The following is a 23256-nucleotide window of genomic DNA, read 5'->3' on the forward strand; positions in this document are numbered from 1 at the left end:
TGATATCTTTTTTTTTCCAAATAGTTCAAGAAAGACCACTACAAATGAGCAATATTTTGCATTGTTATACAATTTAATAAATCAGAAACTGATGACATAGTGCTGTATTTTACTTCTTTATCTCTTTTTTTCAACCAAAAATGCTTTGCTCTGATTAGGGGGTACTTGAATTAAAAAAATGTTCACAGGGGGTACATCACTGAAAAAAGGTTGAGAACCACTGCAGTAGAAGACGGGAATAGAGCAGCAGCGAGAGAATTTAACATTAACAGCAGCGACACTGACTCGTTTAATGACAATTTCGGGCATGTTGGATGTCGTATTCGCCCAACTGTTTGATTCGAACAATGAATAAGAAGAATTTGAGGGATTCGTGGATGATTAATAACTTAATAAAGTGAGCTTTACATGTTTATTTTGTGTGTTATGACATTATCGTTTGAGCAACGTTGAATTATTGATATATTATTGCTTTGCACTATTTCGAGTGTCACTATATTGTGATTGCACTAACGTTTGATTTACCGTAACAGTATCAGACAGTTTTTTACATTGAATCAGGGAAAATAATAAAACAGCTGTTTATTCATTTTGGGAGTGAACCGAGTTGTCAGAACGCTGGTTTGTAATCTATTAATAAAGTTTGACTGACCTATCTGACTGTTTTGTTGATATTCCCTTTAGCGCAGCTCCATCTAAAGGATGCATAACGTAACCCCAGCCTCTACTGTAGCATCTATTCTGTACCCCTTATAATGCGGTGCGCCTTATATATGAACAAAGTCTTAAAATAGGCCATTCATTGAAGGTGCGCCTTATAGTGCGGAAAATACGGTAATACTAATGTACTGCATTTACCTTCAAAAGTGAACTACTACGGTATCACTATCCATCTGGTTCTACTAACCTGCCATCAGCAGCTTTTCCATATTTTTATGGATACTAGCGTTAGACTCAGTCTGCTTTAGTTTGATGCCGACTAGCAGTAATACGCTCCAATTGCTTCGCCAAATAATTTTTTCGATGAATTATTTCTTTAATTCATGTGACGCTTGTGTGGCATTGTAATGCCGGATTGGTTCTTCCGGGGATGCGTCGAAGCGATGAACACAACAAGGTAAGTTATAAATGGATTTATTAAATAATAAAAGGCTAGGAACAAAAACACTGCTGTAAAGAGAAGGCAAACCAAAAACAGAAAAACAATTCCTCAGCATGTGAGCTGGAATAAACAAATGGCTTAGCGTAAAAGCTAGCGAGAATATACATACAAAGATGAAGGTCGAGAGTCGTCACTGTTGCGCGTGGGCAAATTAGGATCCGAGACTGAACAAAGAAAAGAGGAAAGCTTATATAGGGAGAAATCAAGGAGAACCAGGTGTGTAGAAAACGAGGAGCAGGTGAAATCAATGTGTAACCATGGTAACGGACTAAACAGGAAGTAAGTGGGTCAGAAGAGAATGAAACAAAGATGGAAAAATAAACATGTGAAGATCTGAGTCACAGATCGCAACAGTATTCCCCCCCCCAAAAAGACAGATTCCAGATGTCTCAAAGAAAACAAAAACAAATAAGAAACAACTTGAACCCCCTCCCCAAAAACAGAGTCCACAAACGAAGGGAGGGCGGAGGGAGGCCACGGTGGAGGGTCGCCAGATCGCATGTCCCCGAATCCACCGAGGACACATCATGTGGCGGCGGCGGGTGGAACGCTGCTGCCGAACAAGTTTTGGCGGGCGACCTCGAAAAGGCCACATTAGTGGCCGCCTCGCAGGATGAGGTGCCCGGCGAGGCGGACGACCCGGGCACGGCCACATCCGTGGCCGACATGGAGGAGGGAGTGTCTGGCGAGGAGGATGACCTCGCAGAGGCCACGCCCGTGGTCGACGTGGTGGACGACGCCTCAGCACCGAAATCCCAGCAGGCTTGGAAGCAGCAGACGAGGGTGCGGGGACTGCAGCCAAAGCAGGCCCGAGTGCAGCTGGCGAGGATGATGCGGGTGCTGCAGCCGCAGGAGTCGTCGGAGGCGGCCTGGGAGCCGCAGGAGTCGTCGGAGGCGGCCTGGGAGCCGCAGGAGTCGTCGGAGGCGGCCTGGGAGCCGCAGGAGTCGTCGGAGGCGGCCTGGGAGCCGCAGGAGTCGTCGGAGGCGGCCTGGGAGCCGCAGGAGTCGTCGGAGGCGGCCTGGGAGCCGCAGGAGTCGTCGGAGGCGGCCTGGGAGCCGCAGGAGTCGTCGGAGGCGGCCTGGGAGCCGCAGGAGTCGTCGGAGGCGGCCTGGGAGCCGCAGGAGTCGTGACTGGTGTGAGCTCCAGCCTCATCGTCGGCGCCGGTGTGGGCTCCAGCTTCTTCGTCGGCAGTGCTTGGCGGCGTGGAGCTGGTACCGGCGCTTGTCGAGGAGCTGGCACTGGAGTGGGCTCCAGCCCTGTCGACATAGGTGAAGGTTCCAGCCCCGTCGTCGACGCTGGTGTGGGCTCCAGCCCCGTCGTCGACGCTGGTGTGGGCTCCAGCCCCGTCGTCGGCGGTGCTTGGCGGCGCGGAGCTGGTACCGGCGCTTGGCGGCGTGGAGCTGGTACTGGAGTAGGCTCCAGCTCTGGAGCTGGTACTGGAGTGGGCTCTAGGCTAAAGTCTGTAACTGGTATGAGAACCAGTTCTGGGTCGGAGGCTGGTGTGAGAACCAGGTGGGAGTCTAGTGCTGGCTTGAGAACCAGGCGAGAGTCATGTGCTGGTGTGAGAACCAGACTGGGAGCAGTGCAGAACACCGGTGGTGGAGGACGTGCTGGAGGTAATGACCTCGCGAGTCCGAACACCGGTGGAGGAGGTCTACAAGGCCGTTGAGACTTGGCCGGGGGAAAAACAGGTGGAGGAGGTCTACAAGGCCGTTGAGACTTGGCCAGGGGAAAAACAGGTGGAGGAGGTCTACATGGTGGCTGTGGTTTAGAGGGTAGTATCTGTGCTACCTCCGTAGCACAGCTATAGGTCATAGCCCCTTCCTCCAGACGGGGATCCCAGACCCGTTCCCTATGGTCAGGGACTGACCTTAAGGGAGGGTGGTGGGAGGCTTGGAGGCGGGCCGACTCCTCCCCTTTAATTTGTCCAGAATTTCCTTTAGAAAAGGGAGGAAACACCTTGGACTTGGCCGGAGAATGAGGTTTTAAAGGAGGTGTAGGAGAAAAACTAGGTGACTGAGGTTGACTAGAATAATAAGAAAAAATATCCTGATAATTCTGTATCTTGTCATGAATGTTATTGTCATTTGAAAATGGATGAGAAAGAGAATCTTCCCAAAAAAATTCCTCATTGATGATGTCATCAACGGAGGACGGGTTTGCGTTACCGGGAGGCGTCGACGAAATGACGTCATCTGCGCGGGACACAAGTTGAGAATTTGCCCAGTCGGTAAAACTGTTAGCAAAGTGTGTTATTGGGTCCCCAAACAATGGTGTAGGGGTTTTGTATGCGGACTGTAGGTTGCTGTGTTTATGAGGAGGGAGGCATGGAGTGGGAAAGTCACTGTCACGGGACGAAGCCATCGTTCGCGGCTTCCGCCTACGCGGACGAGCGCGAGCGCTGCGGGAGGGAAACTCACCGGACCGGGAAACATCGATGGGGATCAGGGTTCCATCCGGACCCCACATGATACTTTCATCCGGGTTGCATCGGAGAGTCTCTGCCTCCATCGCCCGAAACATAATCCATGTACCTTCATCGAAGGCGTCCTCGTGGTTGCCAGACGCGAAGGAACCATTCTTTGCTCGGATCCTACTGTGACGCTTGTGTGGCATTGTAATGCCGGATTGGTTCTTCCGGGGATGCGTCGAAGCGATGAACACAACAAGGTAAGTTATAAATGGATTTATTAAATAATAAAAGGCTAGGAACAAAAACACTGCTGTAAAGAGAAGGCAAACCAAAAACAGAAAAACAATTCCTCAGCATGTGAGCTGGAATAAACAAATGGCTTAGCGTAAAAGCTAGCGAGAATATACATACAAAGATGAAGGTCGAGAGTCGTCACTGTTGCGCGTGGGCAAATTAGGATCCGAGACTGAACAAAGAAAAGAGGAAAGCTTATATAGGGAGAAATCAAGGAGAACCAGGTGTGTAGAAAACGAGGAGCAGGTGAAATCAATGTGTAACCATGGTAACGGACTAAACAGGAAGTAAGTGGGTCAGAAGAGAATGAAACAAAGATGGAAAAATAAACATGTGAAGATCTGAGTCACAGATCGCAACAATTCAATGAGCATCATTCACTTCTTCTCATCACTGTCCTTCACACTCACTTTCTTCCTTCCAATTGGCGGTAAAAAAACCCCCAAACATTTAAAGGCCTACTGAAATTAGATTTTCTTACATAAACGGGGATAGCAGGTCCATTCTGTGTCATACTTGATAATTTCGCGATATTGCCGTACTTTTGCTGAAATGATTTAGTAGAGAACATCGACGATAAAGTTTGCAACTTTTGGTCGCTAATAAAAAAGCCTTGCCTGTACCGGAAGTAGCAGACGATGTGTGCGTGACGTCACGGGTTGTGGATTTCCTCACATCCTCACATTGTTTACAATCATGGCCACCAGCAGCGAGAGCGATTTGGACCGAGAAAGCGACGATTTCCCCATTAATTTGAGCGAGGATTAAAGATTAATGGATGAGGAAAGTGAGATTGAAGGACTAGAAAAAAGAAAAAAACGAGGGCAGTGGGGGCGATTCAGATGTTATTAGACACATTTACCAGGATAATTCTGGAAAATCCCTTATCTGCTATCTGCTTATTGTGATACCAGTGTTTTAGTGAGATTATATGGTCGTACCTGAAAGTTGGAGGGGTGTGGTGACCGCCAGTGTCTCCGAGGGAAGCAACGTTTCTCGACGAGGCAAGGCTGCCGGGCTGAGATAATTTTTTCCCCCCCTCCTCCACGATGTAAGCATTCGATGGTCGGAGGTGGGCGGTGGGAATAGGAAAGAGAGTCCGCAGCTGCAGAAGGAACGACGCAAGCTCTCTGCTCATGTCTATGGTAAGAGCCGACTTAATACCACCATTTTCTCACCGAAACCTGCCGGTTGACATGTGGTAGGGAACCATGTTCGCTTGACCGCTCTGTTCTATAGTAAAGCTTCATCTTCGGGAATGTAAACAAGTAAACACCGGCTGTGTTTGTGTTGCTAAAGGCAGCCGCAAAACACCACTTCCCACCTACATCTTTCTTCTTTGACGTCTCCATTATTAATTGAACAAATTGCAAAAGATTCAGCAACACAGATGTCCAGAATACTGTGGAATTATGCGGTTAAATCAGACGACTTATAGCTGGGATCGGTGCTGGATCAAAATGTCCGCTACAATCCGTGACGTCACGCGCACGCGTCATCATACCGTGACGTTTTCAGCAGGATATTTCGCGCGAAATTTAAAATTGCAATTTTGTAACTTAACCCGGCCGTATTGGCATGTGTTGCAATGTTAGTTTATACATCAATGATGAAATATTATCAGACTGCGTGGTTGGTAGTAGTGGGTTTCAGTAGGCCTTTATGTCAATTTCTAGCTACAAGCTAGTGCTAGCGATTAAGACCAGATGTTTTGGTTTGATCTTACGGGGTTCACTGTGACATTTGCTGCACCAACTAATGGTGGGGGTGCTTGTTGCTAAAATTTCCGCTTGTCACTTGAAGCATAACAATTCGCCGAGAGACAGCTCTCACAACACTCTTAAGTTGAGGTAACACTGTGGAAGGCAACGACAAAACAGTGATCAACGCAAATACATTCTTGAGTATAAAAATGTAACAAAGTGTGATTTGAGACAACAAAGCCCAGCAGCTTCTAACATTTTTTACCACAATGGCGTACAAGCCACACAGAACGAATGAAGACAGGACCGTATTAATAACATTTGCACTGTCAGTAGTCACAATAAAACATTTGAACATGACAGACACAAACAAAAGTGATTATTTCCATTTAAGTGCTCACTTAAATGAGATTCCCATGTGCCATGAACCAGTAAAACGGTATATTTTCTTTTCATCTTGCTTAAGTGCCCTCTAAAAATGCAACGCAAACCACCGTGTTTCCATTTACAGTCTGGCATGCTGCACAGTTTGTTATAGTACACACAGCCATGGCGTGAGTGCATTAGGCAGTGCTGGAGTGGTAGCGGTGGCTTAGTAAATATATTGAAGAAGGGAAAAAAAAGCAGTAGCATTTAGCCAGCCCCAGCAAAAACTGAAAAAGGTGATCATCTCCCTTCATCACCACTCCCCCGTCCTCAATTCCTCCATCACTATACACAGGGATGGGAATTTTATATAATATAATGCCAATGTGTGAAGGCACCAGATTGGCTAGCTCTACTATCAGCTGACGACATCAACCAATGACATTGCCCGTTATAGGCGTCTGCACGCGTCGTTTGCCGAAAATATCTAGTCCCTGATCCTCAATTATTGTGAGCGTTTCTGAACTTGTATTCTGTTTATATTGGTTGTGTTTATCGGCGACTAATCTGGAAAGACAACACAGTAGCTCTCAATTAACACGTTTCTTTATTGACAAAACAGTTTCAGACATGGTTAAGCGTATTCAAGATAGGAATGCTTCATTAGCGAAAGATATCAATAAAGGCGTGAGAAACAAGTGGAACTGGGCATGGCTCGATATATCTGTCAAACTGAAGGTGAAGATTAACAACAATATCGTAGAAGTAGACGAACTGATCAGCTATTTCATTGCAAAGTGCGATGAACCGGGACGTGCTCAGTGCTTACAGTGGGGCAAAAAAGTATTTAGTCAGCCACCGATTGTGCAAGTTCTCTCACTTAAAATGATGACAGAGGTCTGTAATTTTCATCATAGGTACACTTCAACTGTGAGAGACAGAATCTGAAAAAAAAATCCAGGAATTCACATTGCAGGAATTTTAAATAATTTATTTGTAAATTATGGTGAAAAATAAGTATTTGGTCAACCATTCAAAGCTCTCACTGATGGAAGGAGGTTTTGGCTCAAAATCTCACGATACATGGCCCCATTCATTCTTTCCTTAACACTGATCAATCGTCCTGTCTCCTTAGCAGAAAAACAGCCCCAAAGCATGATGTTTCCACCCCCATGCTTCACAGTAGGTATGGTGTTCTTGGGATGCAACTCAGTATTTTTCTTCCTCCAAACACGGCGAGTTGAGTTTATACCAAAATGGATACATGGATGATACAGCAGAGGATTGGGAGAATGTCATGTGATCAGATGAAACCAAAATATAAATTTTTGGTATAAACTCAACTCGTCGTGTTTGGAGGAAGAAGAATACTGAGTTGCATCCCAAGAATACCATACCTACTGTGAAGCATGGGGGTGGAAACATCATGCTTTGGGGCTGTTTTTTCTGCTAAGGGGACGGGACGATTGATCCGTGTTAAGGAAAGAATGAATGGGGCCATGTATCGTGAGATTTTGAGCCAAAGTGAGAGCTTTGAATGGTTGACCAAATACTTATTTTCCACCATAAATTACAAATAAATTCTTTAAAATTCCTACAATATGAATTCCTGGATTTTTTTTTCACACTCTGTCTCTCACAGTTGAAGTGTACCTATGATGAAAATTACAGACCTCTGTCATCATTTTAAGTGGGAGAACTTGCCCAATCGGTGGCTGACTAAATACTTTTTTGCCCCACTGTATATTGCAAGGACATTGTGAACTATGAAACACGGGGAAAGGTGGCACTCTTTGACCACGCGAAATCGCCAAGGCATCTAAGTAAAGTGAGTTTACGGAGAAGTAATTTTTCACTGGGATCTGCCTTCAAGCTGAAGTCAAACATCGTCACAAATGCGTCCTCAAATCAACTATCGAAGCCTCCCACCTCCGACTCGGCTCCTCTCACGCCAATCTACGACAGACGAGTCCATTCAGAGGTACAACACACGATCTTATGTTCATACTTGCCAACCCTCCCGGATTTTACGGGAGACTCCCGAAATTCAGCGCCTCTCCCCCGAAAACCTCCCGGGACAAATTTTCTCCCGAAATTCAGACGGAACAGGAAGCCACGCCCACTCCAGCTCCATGAGAACCTGACTAATGTTGTGACCCTCTTAAACAGGACAATACTGCCATCTACTGTACATAGAATAGAATGTCTGTTCTGAAGCCCACAGTAAAGAAACGTAACTTCATCACGTCGCCTGGTTATTGACTCCAACCCTATATATTACACCGTCGACGAGCAAAATGAAGAAATACGCTTGCAAGTTCCAGAACGATTGGAAACAAGAATTTCCATTTATCCAGGAGAGTTCGAAGGGGAAGGGGTATGTTGCCTGTAAATTTTGTAGAACAGACTTCTCCATTGAACACGGTGAACGGATATACTCAGCCATGAACGGTCAGTCAGCGAAGCACAAAGTGTCCGCAGCGCAGCATCGTTCGCAACCCAGTATTATGGCCCACCTCGCAAAATGGAGACCCGATTGTGTATTTTATGCTGAGACAAAGATGGCTATGCTGATACCTGGAAGCAACATCCCGTTCTCATTTACGGATGTTTACAACAAATACGTGAAGGATGTTCCCGGATTCGGAGATCGCTCACCAATACGCACATGGCAGAACAAAGGTTACTCAAATAGTGAAAGGTAAGTGTTGTTGTTTTTTAGTACCCAGCAAGCACAGCACTGTGTTTTTATTACTGTGTATTTGATAGTTGCTGTCACGCCAAATTTCTTCCCCCTACAAAAACCTTCCCTCCGGAAGACATTTGGCGTTAATGCCTGTAGGACCCTAATGAGGGTGGAAGGACCTTAAAGCAGCCCACACAGCTGCCTGCTTTAAAAGCATTATAATTGGCTTGATTGTCATTGGTGAAAAATAACGGTGAGGAAAAAATATTAGCATTCCAGCATGCTAACCTTTCAATCTATTTTTGCTTTGCAAATTTTGCAGCTGTAACCTTTAAGAGTTACATAACTTGGTATTGTTCCGCTTTCATTGGGGTCCTTCAGGCATTGGAGGGGCTTCCGGGGGAAAGGTTTTTGTAGGGGGAAGAAATTTGGCGTGACAGTGCCGTATGAAATTCAACTATTTCTTTTATATAATAAAATAAATATATATAGCTAAAATTCACTTAAAGTCAAGTATTTCATAATTATATATATATATATATATATAACATTTTTGTAAATACGGTACTCGAGTAGGTGAATTATACGCCACCCCACTTAAACACGCCCCCAACCACGCCTCCGCCCCACCTCCCGAAATCGGAGGTCTCAAGGTTGGCAAGTATGCTTATGTATTTCAAAGTTTTTATATTTGAATTCTGGTTAATCCATTTGTAGGCCTATTTTGTCTATTTTCCAAACGTGTACAAGAATTTGATATATGTGTAAACTTGTATACATAAATTTCATCACATGATACATTTTTATGAAAATATTTGCTAATGTGAAATTTTCGTCAGGAGAATATTTTTTGATTTTGACTCAAAATAGCAGGAAATGCATCCTAAGCTAACATAGATTTCAAAATGTTTCTGTGGGAGGGGGGGCATGTGTGGCGTTCCGCAAAGCGGTGTTTTAGGATTAAAAAAATTCCAGCTGATTTTGTAAATCTTCATTCCCATCCCTGTATACAGAGGGAAGGTGTGCGCTGAGTACCTTTAGGGAGTTGTGAGAGTTGATACTCCGCCGGCGGCCCTCTTCCAACTGCATCTCGGAGTAAAGATCTTCCTCGTCCTCCTCCATGATGTCCGACAAGTCTGACCCCCGGCTGCTCTCGGTGTAGTACTCCTCACTGTGACTGTAGTGGTGGGGATGGTGGTGCTAAGCGGAAACAAACGAGGCACAGCAGCATCACTTTATGTTCTTTTTTATTTTTTTCCCCCCAATCTTTCTCTCTTGGCCACATTCGAGAGTCTAGTTGGCTCAGGTTCCTGTTGCCAAAAGAAACTGGCACTTGTATTTGAGCACAAAGGCCTTTATGAATCCCTCCAATCTGTCAAATCTATCAAGTCAAAACTCCCATGTAGCTTTGTGCACTACAATGATGTTAAAGGCCTACTGAAATGAGATTTTCTTATTTAAACGGGGATTGCAGGTCCATTCAATGTGTCGTACTTGATCATTTTGCGATATTGCCATATTTTTGCGGAAAGGATTTAGCAGACAACATCGACGATAAAGTTCGCAACTTTTGGTCGCTAATAAAAAAGCCTTGCCTGTACCGGAGTAGCAGACGATGACGTCACCGTTGTGAGGGCTCCTCACGTCCTCACTTTGTTTATAATGTGAGCCTCCAGCAGCAAGAGCTATTCTGACCAAGAAAACGACGATTTCCCCATTAATTTGAGCGAGAATGAAAGATTCGTGGATGAGGATATTGATAGCGAAGGACTAGAAAAAAAAGGCAATTGCATTGGGAGCAATTCAGATGTTTTTAGACACATTTACTAGGATAATTCTGGGAAATCCCTTATCTTTCTATTGTGTTGTTAGTGTTTTAGTGAGTTAAATAGTACCTGATAGTCGGAGGGGTGTGTCCACGGGTGTGTTGACGCCAGTCTCCGAGGGAAGTCACGGCAGCTGCATTGACGGCGCAAGCTCCACTAAGAGGCGACTTTTTACCACAATTTTCTCACCGAAACCTGCCGGTTGACAAGTGGTCGGGAACCATGTTCGCTTGACCGCTCTGATCCATAGTAAAGCTTCACCTCCGAGAATTTTAAACAAGGAAACACCGTGTTTGTGTGGCTAAAGGCCAAAGCTTCCCACCTACATCTTTCTACTTTGACTTCTCCATTATTAATTGAACAAATTGCTAAAGATTCAGCAACACAGTAATTGCGCGATAAAAAGAGACAACTTTTAGCTGCAAGTGGTGCTGTGCTAATATGTCCCCTCCAACCAATAACTTCACAAACACGCGTCATCATTCCGCAACGTTTTCAACAGGAAACTCCGCGGGAAATTTAAAATTGTAATTTAGTAAACTAAACCGGTCGTATTGGCTTGTGTTGCAATGTTAATATTTCATCATTGATATATAAACTATCAGACTGCGTGGTCGGTAGTAGTGGGTTTCAGTAGGCCTTTAACTTTATAGTGGCATAAAAATACTTGTTCCAGTAAAACACACATCAGTTGGTCTGCTGCAACCTTGAGAGCACACTTACACAACTTATATCAGACCGTGCTTTAATACATGGCAAGGGATCCATGCATGTGCTTGCAAATGAACAAACCAAGGGCCTGATTTACTAAAGGTTAGCGTGTATTAAATAAAACACGTGCAAACTTGCAAAGCCGAAGTACTAAGATCGTGCACAGAGGATTGCATTTCCTGATTGAGCAAAATCGAGAGTGTAATCCATTTAGTACAGGGGCCACCAACGCCGTGCCCGCGGTCACCAGGTAGCCCGTAAGGACCAGATGAGTAGCCCACTGGCCTGTTCTAAAAATAGCTAAAATAACAGCACATACCAGTGAGCTGCCTCTATTTTTTTAAGTTGTATTAATTTACTAGCAAGCTGGTCTTGCTTTGCTCGACATTTTTAATTCTAAAAGAGACAAAACTCAAATAGAAAATCCAAGAAAATATTTTAAAGACTTAGTCTTCACTTGTTAAAATGAATTCTTTTTTTTTTACTTTGCTTCTTATAACTTTCAGAAAGACAATTTTAGATTAAAAAAATACAACCTTAAAAATGATATCAGGATTTTTAAACACATTTACCTTTTAAATTAAAACAATGTTCAAGTATTTATTTTTTATTGTAAAGAATAATAAATACATTTTAATCTAATTCTTCATTTTAGTTTTTGTTTTTTCGACAAAGAATATTTGTGAAATATTTCTTCAAACTTGTTATTATTAAAATTCCCAAAAAATATTTAGAAAATCTGTAAGATCAAATTTAAATCTTATTTTAAAATCTTTTGAATTTCTTTTAAAAATGTTGTTCTGGAAAATCTAGAAGAAATAATGATTTGTCTTTGTTAGAAATACAGCTTGGTCCAATTTGTTATATATTCTAACAAAGTGCAGATTGGAATTTAAAATATGTCATCAAAATTCTAAAATTGATCTCAATCAGGAAAAATTACTAATGATGTTCCATAAATTATTATTTTTATTTTTTCAAAAAGATTCTAATTAGCTAGTTTTTCGCAATGGTTGGGGACCACTGATTTAAGGGGCTGAGTTAAAGACATTTGATTCGTTTTAGTGTCTGTTTTTCAATGGTATTCGTTTTGTTATATCTAATATGAAAAAACTTCTTGCAATATTAATTTTCTTGCCTATGGATAATTCCACCACAATCCACGCACCATCACACTGCGTGATAATAGCCTGTGTTGTCTAAATCCCAATTCTATTCTATTCTAAAAGGTGGTTCAATTATTTTTGCGTGCTGCATGTCAAAACCATGACAGAACGCCACAGGTTGGACCATAAATGTGGCTGGAAATCAGTGTCTCCGTGGCGACTGCCAATATACGTGCAAAATCCAAATTTAACTAGGGTGATCCGCACCATTTTTGCTCTTGTTATCTGTTGTACACACAGTCTGATATCCAGACAATTGTAATGTTTGCACACGCTGGATCTCAGTAGATCAGGCCCCTAGTGTACGATTGCTGGAGCTCACCAAAGTGTTTACACTCAAGCGTTCTACACTTCAGGTGTCAAACACAGCCTTGTGTGAGTGCACCCTAAGGGATACCTGTCTTCCCAGTTCAGAGCCTCTGAGGAACTCATCCACAGAGGCTCCTCTTCTTCTATGAGGAGAATCATAACCATCCTCCTCCTCGTCAGAGTTAAGTGGATGGAGTGTGTTTCCCCGCTCGCTGAAGATGTTCCTTTTCTCCACCTGAGAGAGAAGTTTTACTTTAGATTGGATTAGATTGTCCGGAAATGTGTTTACTCTTCTCGCCAGTTTTTTTAGGCATTCAAGCTTTAATTGCTGTGCCGTTGATACATTCTTCTCATACCCTGTTGCTTTCAGCAAACACCCTCTGTGCAGCTTCCCTGGCCATGGCCTTTGCGATGGTATTGGGGATGGGGACTCCCTGAGGCTGCGGCAGGATTCTCTGAGGAGAGGGCGATCGGCGTTGTTGGAAGGGCGGCGGCTCCAGATTGGGGCCGCGCATTGGAGGCAGCGGGGAGGGAGAGCGTTCCCAGGGCGCACCTGGCCGCATGCTCGCCTCGTGCTCTTTGGTATCTGTCTCTCTGGCACTTAAGAACGGTTTGGACTTGGGGGCGGGCTGGCGCTGGAACTGAGGCTGGGGGTGAGGAGGTTGGTGGCAGACGGGCAGTGTGTGGGGCTGCACCTGCGGCTGGGGGTGGTTTGGGGGGTACGTGGATGGATAAGGAGGATGAGTTTGGGAGTGAACAGGATGCGTCGAGGTGTGAGGCAAAGTGTGGGGGGGCCCCGTGGTTCGGTGAGTGAGGCGAGGCGAGCCCAATAGATTATGAGGGATGACGGCCACAGGTGAGTCTTGGGACTCTCCTTGTGTTGATAACGTTCTTACAATGATCTCCCTGGCATCCAGACCTTGAATCCTGTTTAACTCCACCGTCACATAGTCAGCTGTGGGGTACAAGACCTCTGCTATCTGCACAAAACAACCACAGTTAACTTTTCAGAGTGCATGTATTTCATATTAATACATAAATCATATTGTTTTGTACCATAAAACCCAGATAAAACCTGAGGGAAAAGAGTGAATTGCACACAATTCACAGCCTAATATACGGACCCCTCATTGTATAAACTTTTAAATTTCCATATGAGTTGGGAAATTGTGTTAGATGTAAATATAAACGGAATACAATGATTTGCAAATCCTTTTCAACCCATATTCCGTTGAATGCAATACAAAGACAAGATATTTGATGTTCAAAATCATAAAGTTTATTTTGTTTTGCAAATAATAAATAACTTGGAATTTCATGGCTGCAACACGTGCCAAAGTAGTTGGGAAAGGGCATGTTCACCACTGTGTTACATCACCTTTTCTTTTAACAACACTCAATAAACGTTTGGGAACTGAGGAAACAAATCGTTGAAGCTTTGAAAGTGGAATTATTTCTCGTTCTTGTTTTATGTAGAGCTTTAGTCGTTCAACAGTCCGGGGTCTCTGCTGTCGTATTTTAAGCTTCATAATGCGCCACACATTTTTGATGGGAGACAGGTCTGGACTGCAGATGGGCCAGGAAAGTACCCGCACTCTTTTACTATGAAACCACGCTGTTGTAACACGTGGCTTGGCATTGTCTTGCTGAAATAAGCAGGGGCGTCCATGATAACGTTGCTTGGATGACAACATATGTTGCTCCAAAACCTGTATGGACCATTCAGCATTAATGGTGCCTTCACAGATGTGTAAGTTACCCATGCCTTGGGCACTAATACACTCCCATACCATCACAGATGCTGGCTTTTGAACTTTGCGCCTATAACAATCCGGATGGTTATTTTCCTCTTTGTTCCGGAGGACTTCATGTCCACAGTTTCCAAATATAATTTGAAATGTGGACTCGTCAGACCACAGAACACTTTTCCACTTTGCAACAGTCCATCTTAGATGAGCTCTGGCCCAGCTGCGTTCCTTGGTGTTGTTGATAAATGGGTTTTGCTTTGCTTAGCAGAGTTTTAACTTGCACTTACAGATGTAGCGACCAACTGTAGTTACTGACAGTGGTTTTATGAAGTGTTCCTTAGCCCATGTGGTGATATCCTTTACACACTGATGTCAGTTTTTGATGCAATACCGCCTGAGGGATCGAAGGTCCGTAATATCATCGCTCACGTGCAGTGATTTCTCCATATTTCCTGAACCTTTGATGATTTTACAGACCGTAGATAGTAAAATCCCTAAATTCCTTGCAATAGCTCGTTGAGAAATGTCGTTCTAAAACTGTTCGACAATTTGCTTACAAATTGGTGACCCTCGCCCCATCCTTGTTTGTGAATTACTTAGCATTTGATGGAACCTGTTTTTATACCCAATCATGGCACCCACCTGTTCCCAGTTAGCCTGCACACCTGTGGGATGTTCCAAAAAGGTGTTTGATGAGCATTTCTCAACCTTATCAGTATTTATTGCCACCTTTCCCAACTTCTTTGTCACGTGTTGCTGGCATCAAATTCTAAAGTTGATGATTATTTGCAAAAAAATTAAAAACGTTTATCAGTTTGAACATCAATTATGTTGTCTTTGTAGCATATTCAACTGAATATGGGTTGAAAATGATTTGCAAATCATTGTATTCCGTTTATATTAACATCTAACACAATTCCCCAACTCATATGGAAACAGGGTTTGAATGAACTTGTCTATTTATGACCCTTGTTCAAGAACAAATTAAGTTCATAAATCATGGTTCTACTGGAGTACATATACCATATAAAATACTTTGTTGATATACAGCATAATATTTTTTTTTATTTCATGTTGGACATTTGTCTTGCATTTCCAGCTCTAACATTATCTGGCACTCCAGATTCAAACTAACTCTTCGCCTTGTCTTGTCTTTAAGACTTGGAGGACACATTATATAAAGGCTTGTATGTTCACCATAACTCAACAAGTTGTTTTTTTTTATTGGTGAAGTTACAACTTAGTCACTTTGTGGTTATTTTTACTTTCCACGTCGCAATCACAGAAATGCTGACATTGTCTTTGCATGTTTAATACTTGCCACTGTCCCTTCGGACAGATTGGTGAGGGGGAAACAAATCCCACTTCCACCAGAGGATAGTCTTTTAGGCCATACCTAACTCATGAACTTTTATCAATGTAGAGGAATCAGGCTCAAACTCAATATGCTTTAGATGCTACACAGTATAGCCTTTATCTTATTATTAAGGTTTATTTGCAGCACAGACAGATACAAAAAACGTAGACATCTGAAACAGTTATCTAATGTATGCATCATAGTGTTTGAATTGATTAGCGTAGACCCCGACTTAAACAAGTTGAAAACTTATTTGGGTGTTACCATTTAGTGGTCAATTGTACGGAATATGAACTGAACTGTGCAATCTACTAATAAAAGTATCAATCAATAAAAGTACCAATAGCCAAAGCTGATTTACAACACTTGTCCCCGACAACACAGATCCAACATCATTAAAAGAGGAAAATAAAAATAATAAGGCAAAAAATGAGTCGATATTAATGATAATTGAAATAATACAAACAAAGTGCAAACTAGATAAAAGCCAATAATAATAATAACACAAAGTGCAGACTAGATAAAAAACAATTAGTAAAAATTTGAAAAAACTAAACATGGGAAGACAATTGCTGCTCAACTAGCCATACTTTTGTTTGTATGTTGAAAGTGACAAGTGCAGATATACTTTTCAAAGTGTCAGGTAGAGAGTTCCATAGTTGTGGTCCTTTTATTGAAAAAGCAGTCTGGGCAAAAGATGTACTACGGAATGGAATGCAACAGTTGCCTTATGACATTGCTCTGGTGGTAGATCTGGTACCGCTTTGCAGTCTTGTAATTAAGTGCCTTGCAGAGCATTTAAAAAACAGTTCGACTGTATGTAGCAATATAAAATTGGTAAAACTTAAAATATTGTATTTGGTTCAAATTTGGCAAAGATGATATCGTTTAGTCTTCTTGTCTAGGACTTTCAACGCGCGGTTATAAAGACACTCAATGATCTTGACTGATGACTGGTGTGCCTGGGACCATGTAGGTGAGCCAGGAGATATGTGTGAAAGAATCGTTGAATTCATAAAAGTAAAAGCACAGCTGAGAGTTAAGCAGTTTTTTATAATCTTAAAACAGCCTATGTTGGCCTTCAGGGTTTTACACATTTTCTTAATGTGACTTTTAAAATTCAGCTGATAGTCTATGACCTTTTGGCTGAGAGAGCCATTAAAGCCAAATATTTTAAAGTGTATTACCGTGAGAGCCATATAATATTTTTTAACACTGAAAAAAAAAATGTATGCATTTTTAAGTAAGACCAACATTTTTAGAGTATAATAAGTCTTATTTTTGTTTTATAATATTTTTATTCTAAAGCTAACCAATAATAAATCAAATACTTCATACCATTGATGCGACTTCTTGAACAGGTGTGGTAGAAAACGAATGGATGGATTAAAATGCATGAGAATGTTTTATATTTTCAACATTAATTTTAATACTGATTACCGGCGGAATTAGAGAAAAAAAATGTGTCTGAGGGCCGGTTTATCTGATTTTTAGGAACTCATAATAATGTCAGATTGAATGCTAAAAAAGTTATGAGAGACTGGTATTTTACATTTTTTTTACTGAACGAGACACCTAGAATGTACATGAAAATAAAGAATGAGGGATTTACAATATTAACTCTGAACGATAAAACACTGACTATTGACAAGATATGAACGTCACACCTTGATATGTCTGCCAACAAGGTGACTCTCATGGCTAATTGGACTTGGGTCGCAAGCTCAGGTCTGATCATCCTGTAGCTGGCCGCCTCTGGAGAGGGTGTATAGTGTTAAAGGCCGAAACCCCCAGTGACCCAGAGGAACACTACTGATGATGTGCACCCGTAAATTATTTTATCCTTCAGGTCTTCTATTCACGTTCACTGTTCACCTACAAGGCCACCAAGTGTATGTGCTCGCAAAGGATGCAAACACCTCATTCTGTTTGTAATTTGTTTTAGGAGTCTTTTTACGTGTTTTTAGGAGTCTTTTTTTACATGTTTTAGGAGTTTTTACGTGTTTTAGGAGTCTTTATGTGTTTTAGGAGTCTTTTTATGGGTTTTAAGAGTAATTTACGTTTTAGATGTCACTGTGCATCTCTTTGGAGTCGTTTTATGTGTTTTGGAGTCGTTTTTAATGTTTTAGAAGTTAATTGTTGTGTTTTTTTAATGTTTTACTTGTCATTTTAATGGGTTAAGTCATTTTATACATTTGTGTTTCGCACAAGAGGTAGAACATCTCACTCTGTGTTTTCTGGAATCTGATTACCAGCGGAATTAGAGAAAAAAATGTGTCTGAGGGCCGGTTTATCTGATTTTTAGGAACAGTAATACAAAAACTCATAATAATGTCTGATTGAATGCTAAAAAAGTTATGAGAGACGGTCTTAAAAAAACAGAATGGTATTTTACATTTTTTTTACTGAACGAGACACCCAGAATGTACATGAAAATAAAGAATGAGGGATTTACGATATTAACTATGAACGATAAAACACTGAATATTGACAACATATGAACGTCGCACCACCTCTCAATATTTTATAATCAAACAATGCAACAAACAGCGAACTATGAAAGTGAAGGGTAAAAAAAAAAAACACTTACAATCCAATACATCACTAAGCTTTAGAACTTCGTTGTAAAAATCTCTTTCCGCGTCTGTCCCTGACACCTGCATTTCAGGTTGACAGCTCTGGAAACACTCTGTGGAAACGCTTACCACCCACACTGCTTGGTGCCTCGTCTGAGCTGCCGTGATTTAGATTACCACAGTAACAAGTTAGATTACCATAGTAACTAATTAGATTACCATAGTAACTAGTGTATCATGCAAAAGAGCAGATTTCAACCATTGAAATACTTTGTATAGTTCAAGACTCACGGTAATTTGAAAACATCACTGCACACCATAATGGCAGCAATAATTTCCACATTGAAGATCTAAAAAAATTATTTGGGAATGTCCGGCGGGCCTGATTGAAAAGCATAACGGGCCTCAGGTCTGGTGTTAAGCAATGTCAGCTAAGATGTATCTGAGAGCCAGATGCAGTCATCAAAAGAGCCACAGCTGGCTCTAGAGCCATAGGTTCCCTGCTCTATGATTATGCCCAAATATATGACTTCAGGTACTTGTTCAATGACCTCATCATTCATTTTTATATTCAGGTTTGTTTGAATATTGACAGTTCTGAATAATTTAGTGTTTGACGTGCAAGGAAAAAAAAAACATCTGACGAGCTGTAGAAAATTGATGAATGGATGGTACCTTTTTTCCCTTTGTGCATACAGCATAGCCTATGACACTGGCGCCGTTGGAGGTTCCGGCAGACGTCAGAGGCGGGGGTTTCCATCTGACCTGCAGAACCCCTGGTGTCTGACCACACTGGACCTGAACCTCCTGTGGAGGGTGGGGAGGTCCTGCGGGGTAAAAACAGGAACTTATTTTTTTTACATCTAATAACCACTTTTTGGAATTGGACTTTAAAAAAAATAGTGAGTTGAAGGGATAGGGGGACAAATTTCACATGTATTAAAATTAAAGGCCTACTGAAATGAGATTTTCTTATTTAAACGGGGATAGCAGGTCCATTCTATGTGTCATACTTGATCATTTCGCCATATTGCCATATTTTTGTTGAAAGGATTTAGTAGAGAACATTGACGATAAAGTTTGCAACTTTTGGTCGCTAATAAAAAAGCCTTGTCTGTCCCGGAAGTAGCAGACGATGTGCGCGTGACGTCACGGGTTGTGGGGCTTCTCACATTTGAACATTGTTTACAATCATGGCCACCAGCAGCGATAGCGATTCGGACCCAGAAAGCGACAATTTCCCCATTAATTTAAACGAAGATGAAAGATTCGTGGATGAGGAAAGTGAGAGTGAAGGACTAGGAAAAAAAAAAAAAAGACAAAGGCAGTGGGAGCGATTCAGATGTTATTAGACACATTTACTAGGATAATTCTGGAAAATCCCTTATCTGCTTATTGTGTTACTAGTGTTTTAGTGAGATTATATGGTCGTACCCGTACAACCTGAAGGTCGGCCCCACACCTTTCTTCAGCACCAGTCGACGATGCCTATCTCTGCCCTTCGCAAGGGACCCTCTTCGAAACACGATCTTCCGAAATGATCGCTGCATAATACACTGTACTTTGTGTGTGTGGTCCAATCCAACCGTGTTCACTTAAAATCTCTGTTAAATAGTAAAGCTTGACTGTCATGTTTCGGGAATGTAAACAATGAAACACCGGCTGTGTTTGTGATGCTAAAGGCGGTCGCAATACACCGCTTCCCACCTACAGCTTTCTTCTTTGACGTCTCCATTATTCATTGAACAAAGTGCACAAGATTCAGCAACACAGATGTCCATAATACTGTGGAATTATGTGATGAAAGCAGACGACTTATAGCTGGGAATGGTGCTGGAACAAAATGTCCTCTACAATGCGTGATACTTCCGCGCAAAATTTAAAATTGCAATTTAGTAAACTAAACCGGCCGTATTGGCATGTGTTGCAATGTTAATATTTCATCATTGATATATAAACTATCAGACTGTGTGGTCGGTAGTAGTGGGTTTCAGTAGGCCTTTAATTATTCATGGCTCTTCTATACCATACTTGAGTGAAATTAATGGCTCTTTTACCAGCGTTCTGCAATCATAGATTTTATTTTGGTATAGTCGGTGCTGACAGTATCATCTCCACATATGAAGCACACAGTGATTAGATGCACTTGGCAGTTTATGTTTGTAGGAAGCACACATTTCCCCCCACAGATAAAACACAGTCTTGGACCTGCGGCTATAAGCTGTTTTAATGATTCAATTTCTACTTGTGATATTTGAAACTATTCTTGTCAGGGACAACAAACCGTTGCCCTGTGTGTTTAAATGATTTATTGAGTGCAGCTGCTTTCATTAATTCCAGTTGCAAACAGGCAGCAAATTTATGGCTCAAAACGGAGGCTTCATTGACAAATCTTCATTTGCCATGCTGCCAAATTGTATCCAGTTACTGGTTTGAGGAACACATAGTGAGTTTGAAAGTCTAACACAGTTTGCCCAGAGAGACTAAATCCTTCTTAATGACAGTCATCCACCGAGACTGTTTTTGACACCTCTAATTAAAACCTTCAATGGATGGATCATTTAATGGACTCTCAGAGGGTTTTCCCATCTGATGCCCACAGAAAAAGTTCTCTTTATCTTTCCCCTGCTGACCCTCTTTTCTATCCACGCTAGAGATGCGCGGATAGGCAATTATATCATCCGCATCCGCATCACCAAAGTCGTCATCCACCCGTCATCCACCTGCCGTCCACCCGAACCAACATTTTATCAGGACCGTACCCGCCCGCTGACATATATCAGAGGTCGACCGCCTTTACCACTCACAGAGCTATTTAAACCTGTTTCACAGAGTAATGATGACAATTGTAGCAGCTAACGTTTTCGCGACTATCCAATAGCGTTCATCCTGATGACAAGAACATGGGCGTGCTGTGAGGTCATTGCCTTAGACACCTTCAACAACATGTACAAACCGATTGTTTGTCTGGCAACATGTTGTGTGCGGCTACCGCAATCACACGTACAAGATTGAAAGGCATGCTGGGTGATACGGAGTACACTGATGGTTGTGATATAAACAACTTTAGCACTTACTAATATGCGCCACGCTGTGAAGCCACACAATACAAGATTGACAAACACATTTCGGGAGAACATCCTCACAGTAACACAACATAAACGCAACACAACAAATACCCAGAATCCTTTGTATCCGTGAGATTTCCTGAATATATTTTACAACCCCGCACCCCCAACCACGTCCACCTTACCGACGCACGGGCTGGTGGTGGTAAGCTACATCTCTCCCGTCCAAAGGCAAAACCTAGTAACTCACTTCTAGCTGATTTTGAGAAAACAAAGGAAGACCAATCTATCTTGATGCTGTCTTACAAAGATCTACAAAGTCATCAAAGGTATAGATGTTTTCTTGAGCTTTCATTTTCTTGCCGTTCGAGCCGTGGACTGAATCTGCTCTCATGAACGTGTGCCCTTTCTCCAGATATTTTATCACAATCCCGGGCGGGCCCCATTCTGCGTTTGCACATTGGGCAAGAGCCGTGTACAGCGTCCAGTTTTTATTTTGACCTCCACAGTTATCTGCCCAAAAGAGTATGCAAGGGGAAGAATTAAGATCAACACATTTAATGAAGGTGCTTGCAACGTCCTGGGCCAATCTTCCAAATATCCCCTCGTGCCATAATATCACGGCATAGCTCGGTTGGTAGAGTGGCCGTGCCAGCAACTTGAGGGTTGCAGGTTCGATTCCCGCTTGTGCCATCCTAGTTACTGCCGTTGTGTCCTTGGGCAAGACACTTTACCCACCTGCTCCCAGTGCCACCCACACTGGTTTAAATGTAACTTAGATATTGGGTGTCACTATGTAAAAGCGCTTTGAGTCACTTGAGAAAAGCGCTGTATAAATATAATTCACTTCACAATTCACTTCACATAATCAGGTTGACCGTCGGCCCCCATTGGTGCAACTGTCTCATTAAAGACAATAAGGCGACTGACAAAGAAGCTCCCATTGGTCCCTTGAGATACTAGGTTTTTCTGTTGTGTCTACGCGGTTATGTGGTAGTTGCTAGGTCCTGCCATGCTTACTTACGGAACAAATTACAATATCGCATACACTAATGTAAAGCATATCACCTAGGAACTCCAAAATTATTATCAGCTCAGTTTTGACCAAAATTGAGTTACTGGGTTTTGCCTTTGGACGGGAGATCTGTAGCCACAGCTGCCCTGGGGTAGACTGACGGAAGCGTGACTGCCAGTTTGCGCCTACGGCCCCTCTGACCACCACCGATCATTCGTTCATCATTCATTCACCAGTGTGAGCGGCACCGGTGGCAAGGGTGAAGTGTCCTGCCCAAGGACACAACGGCAGCGATTTTTTGGATGTCAATAGGTGGGAAGCGAAACCTGCAACCCTCAGGTTTCTGGCACGGCCCCTCTACCCACTACGCCATGCCGCACAACTTATATCAGACCGTGCTTTAATACATGGCAAGGGATCCATGCATGTGCTTGCAAATGAACAAACCAAGGGCCTGATTTGTTAAAGGTTTGCGTGTATTAAATAAAACACGTGCAAACTTGCAAAGCTGTACTAAGATCGTGCACAGAGGATTGCATCTCCTGATTGAGCAAAATCGAGAGTGTAATCCATTTAGACCAGGGGTCACCAACGCGGTGCCCACGGGCACCAGGTAGCCCGTAAAGACCAGATGAGTCGCCCGCTGGCCTGTTCTAAAAATAGCTCAAATAGCAGCACTTACCAGTGAGCTGCCTCTATATTTTGATTTTATTTATTTACTAGCAAGCTGGTCTCGCTTTGCTCGGCATTTTTAATTCTAAGAGACACAAAAGTCAAATAGAATTTGAAAATCCAAGAAAATATTTGAAAGACTTGGTCTTCGATTGTTTAAATAAATTCATTTATTTTTTTACT

The 23256-nt window shown here is 42.4% G+C and overlaps 1 protein-coding gene across 20 annotated transcripts in view; it reads right to left on the reverse strand.

Annotated features, from left to right (window-relative positions):
- rimbp2b (RIMS binding protein 2b) overlaps window positions 1–23256 on the reverse strand; it is a 329543-nt gene that overhangs the window by 26321 nt on the left and 279966 nt on the right. For all 20 annotated transcript variants that reach the window (XR_009807576.1, XR_009807577.1, XM_061906907.1 and 17 more), the window contains 4 exons: window positions 18994–19145; window positions 12994–13617; window positions 12726–12872; window positions 9661–9825 (listed from right to left, as the gene is read on the reverse strand). Coding sequence is in view for 18 of the 20 variants with exons in the window: in XM_061906907.1 (XP_061762891.1) it covers window positions 9661–9825; window positions 12726–12872; window positions 12994–13617; window positions 18994–19145 (1088 nt within the window). In the remaining 2 variants the exon portion in view is untranslated. The remainder of the gene's footprint in view (window positions 1–9660; window positions 9826–12725; window positions 12873–12993; window positions 13618–18993; window positions 19146–23256) is intronic.

The sequence above is a fragment of the Nerophis ophidion genome, linkage group LG07 (assembly GCF_033978795.1).
Source record: "Nerophis ophidion isolate RoL-2023_Sa linkage group LG07, RoL_Noph_v1.0, whole genome shotgun sequence".
In the NCBI taxonomy this organism is placed as follows: Eukaryota; Metazoa; Chordata; class Actinopteri; order Syngnathiformes; family Syngnathidae; genus Nerophis; species Nerophis ophidion.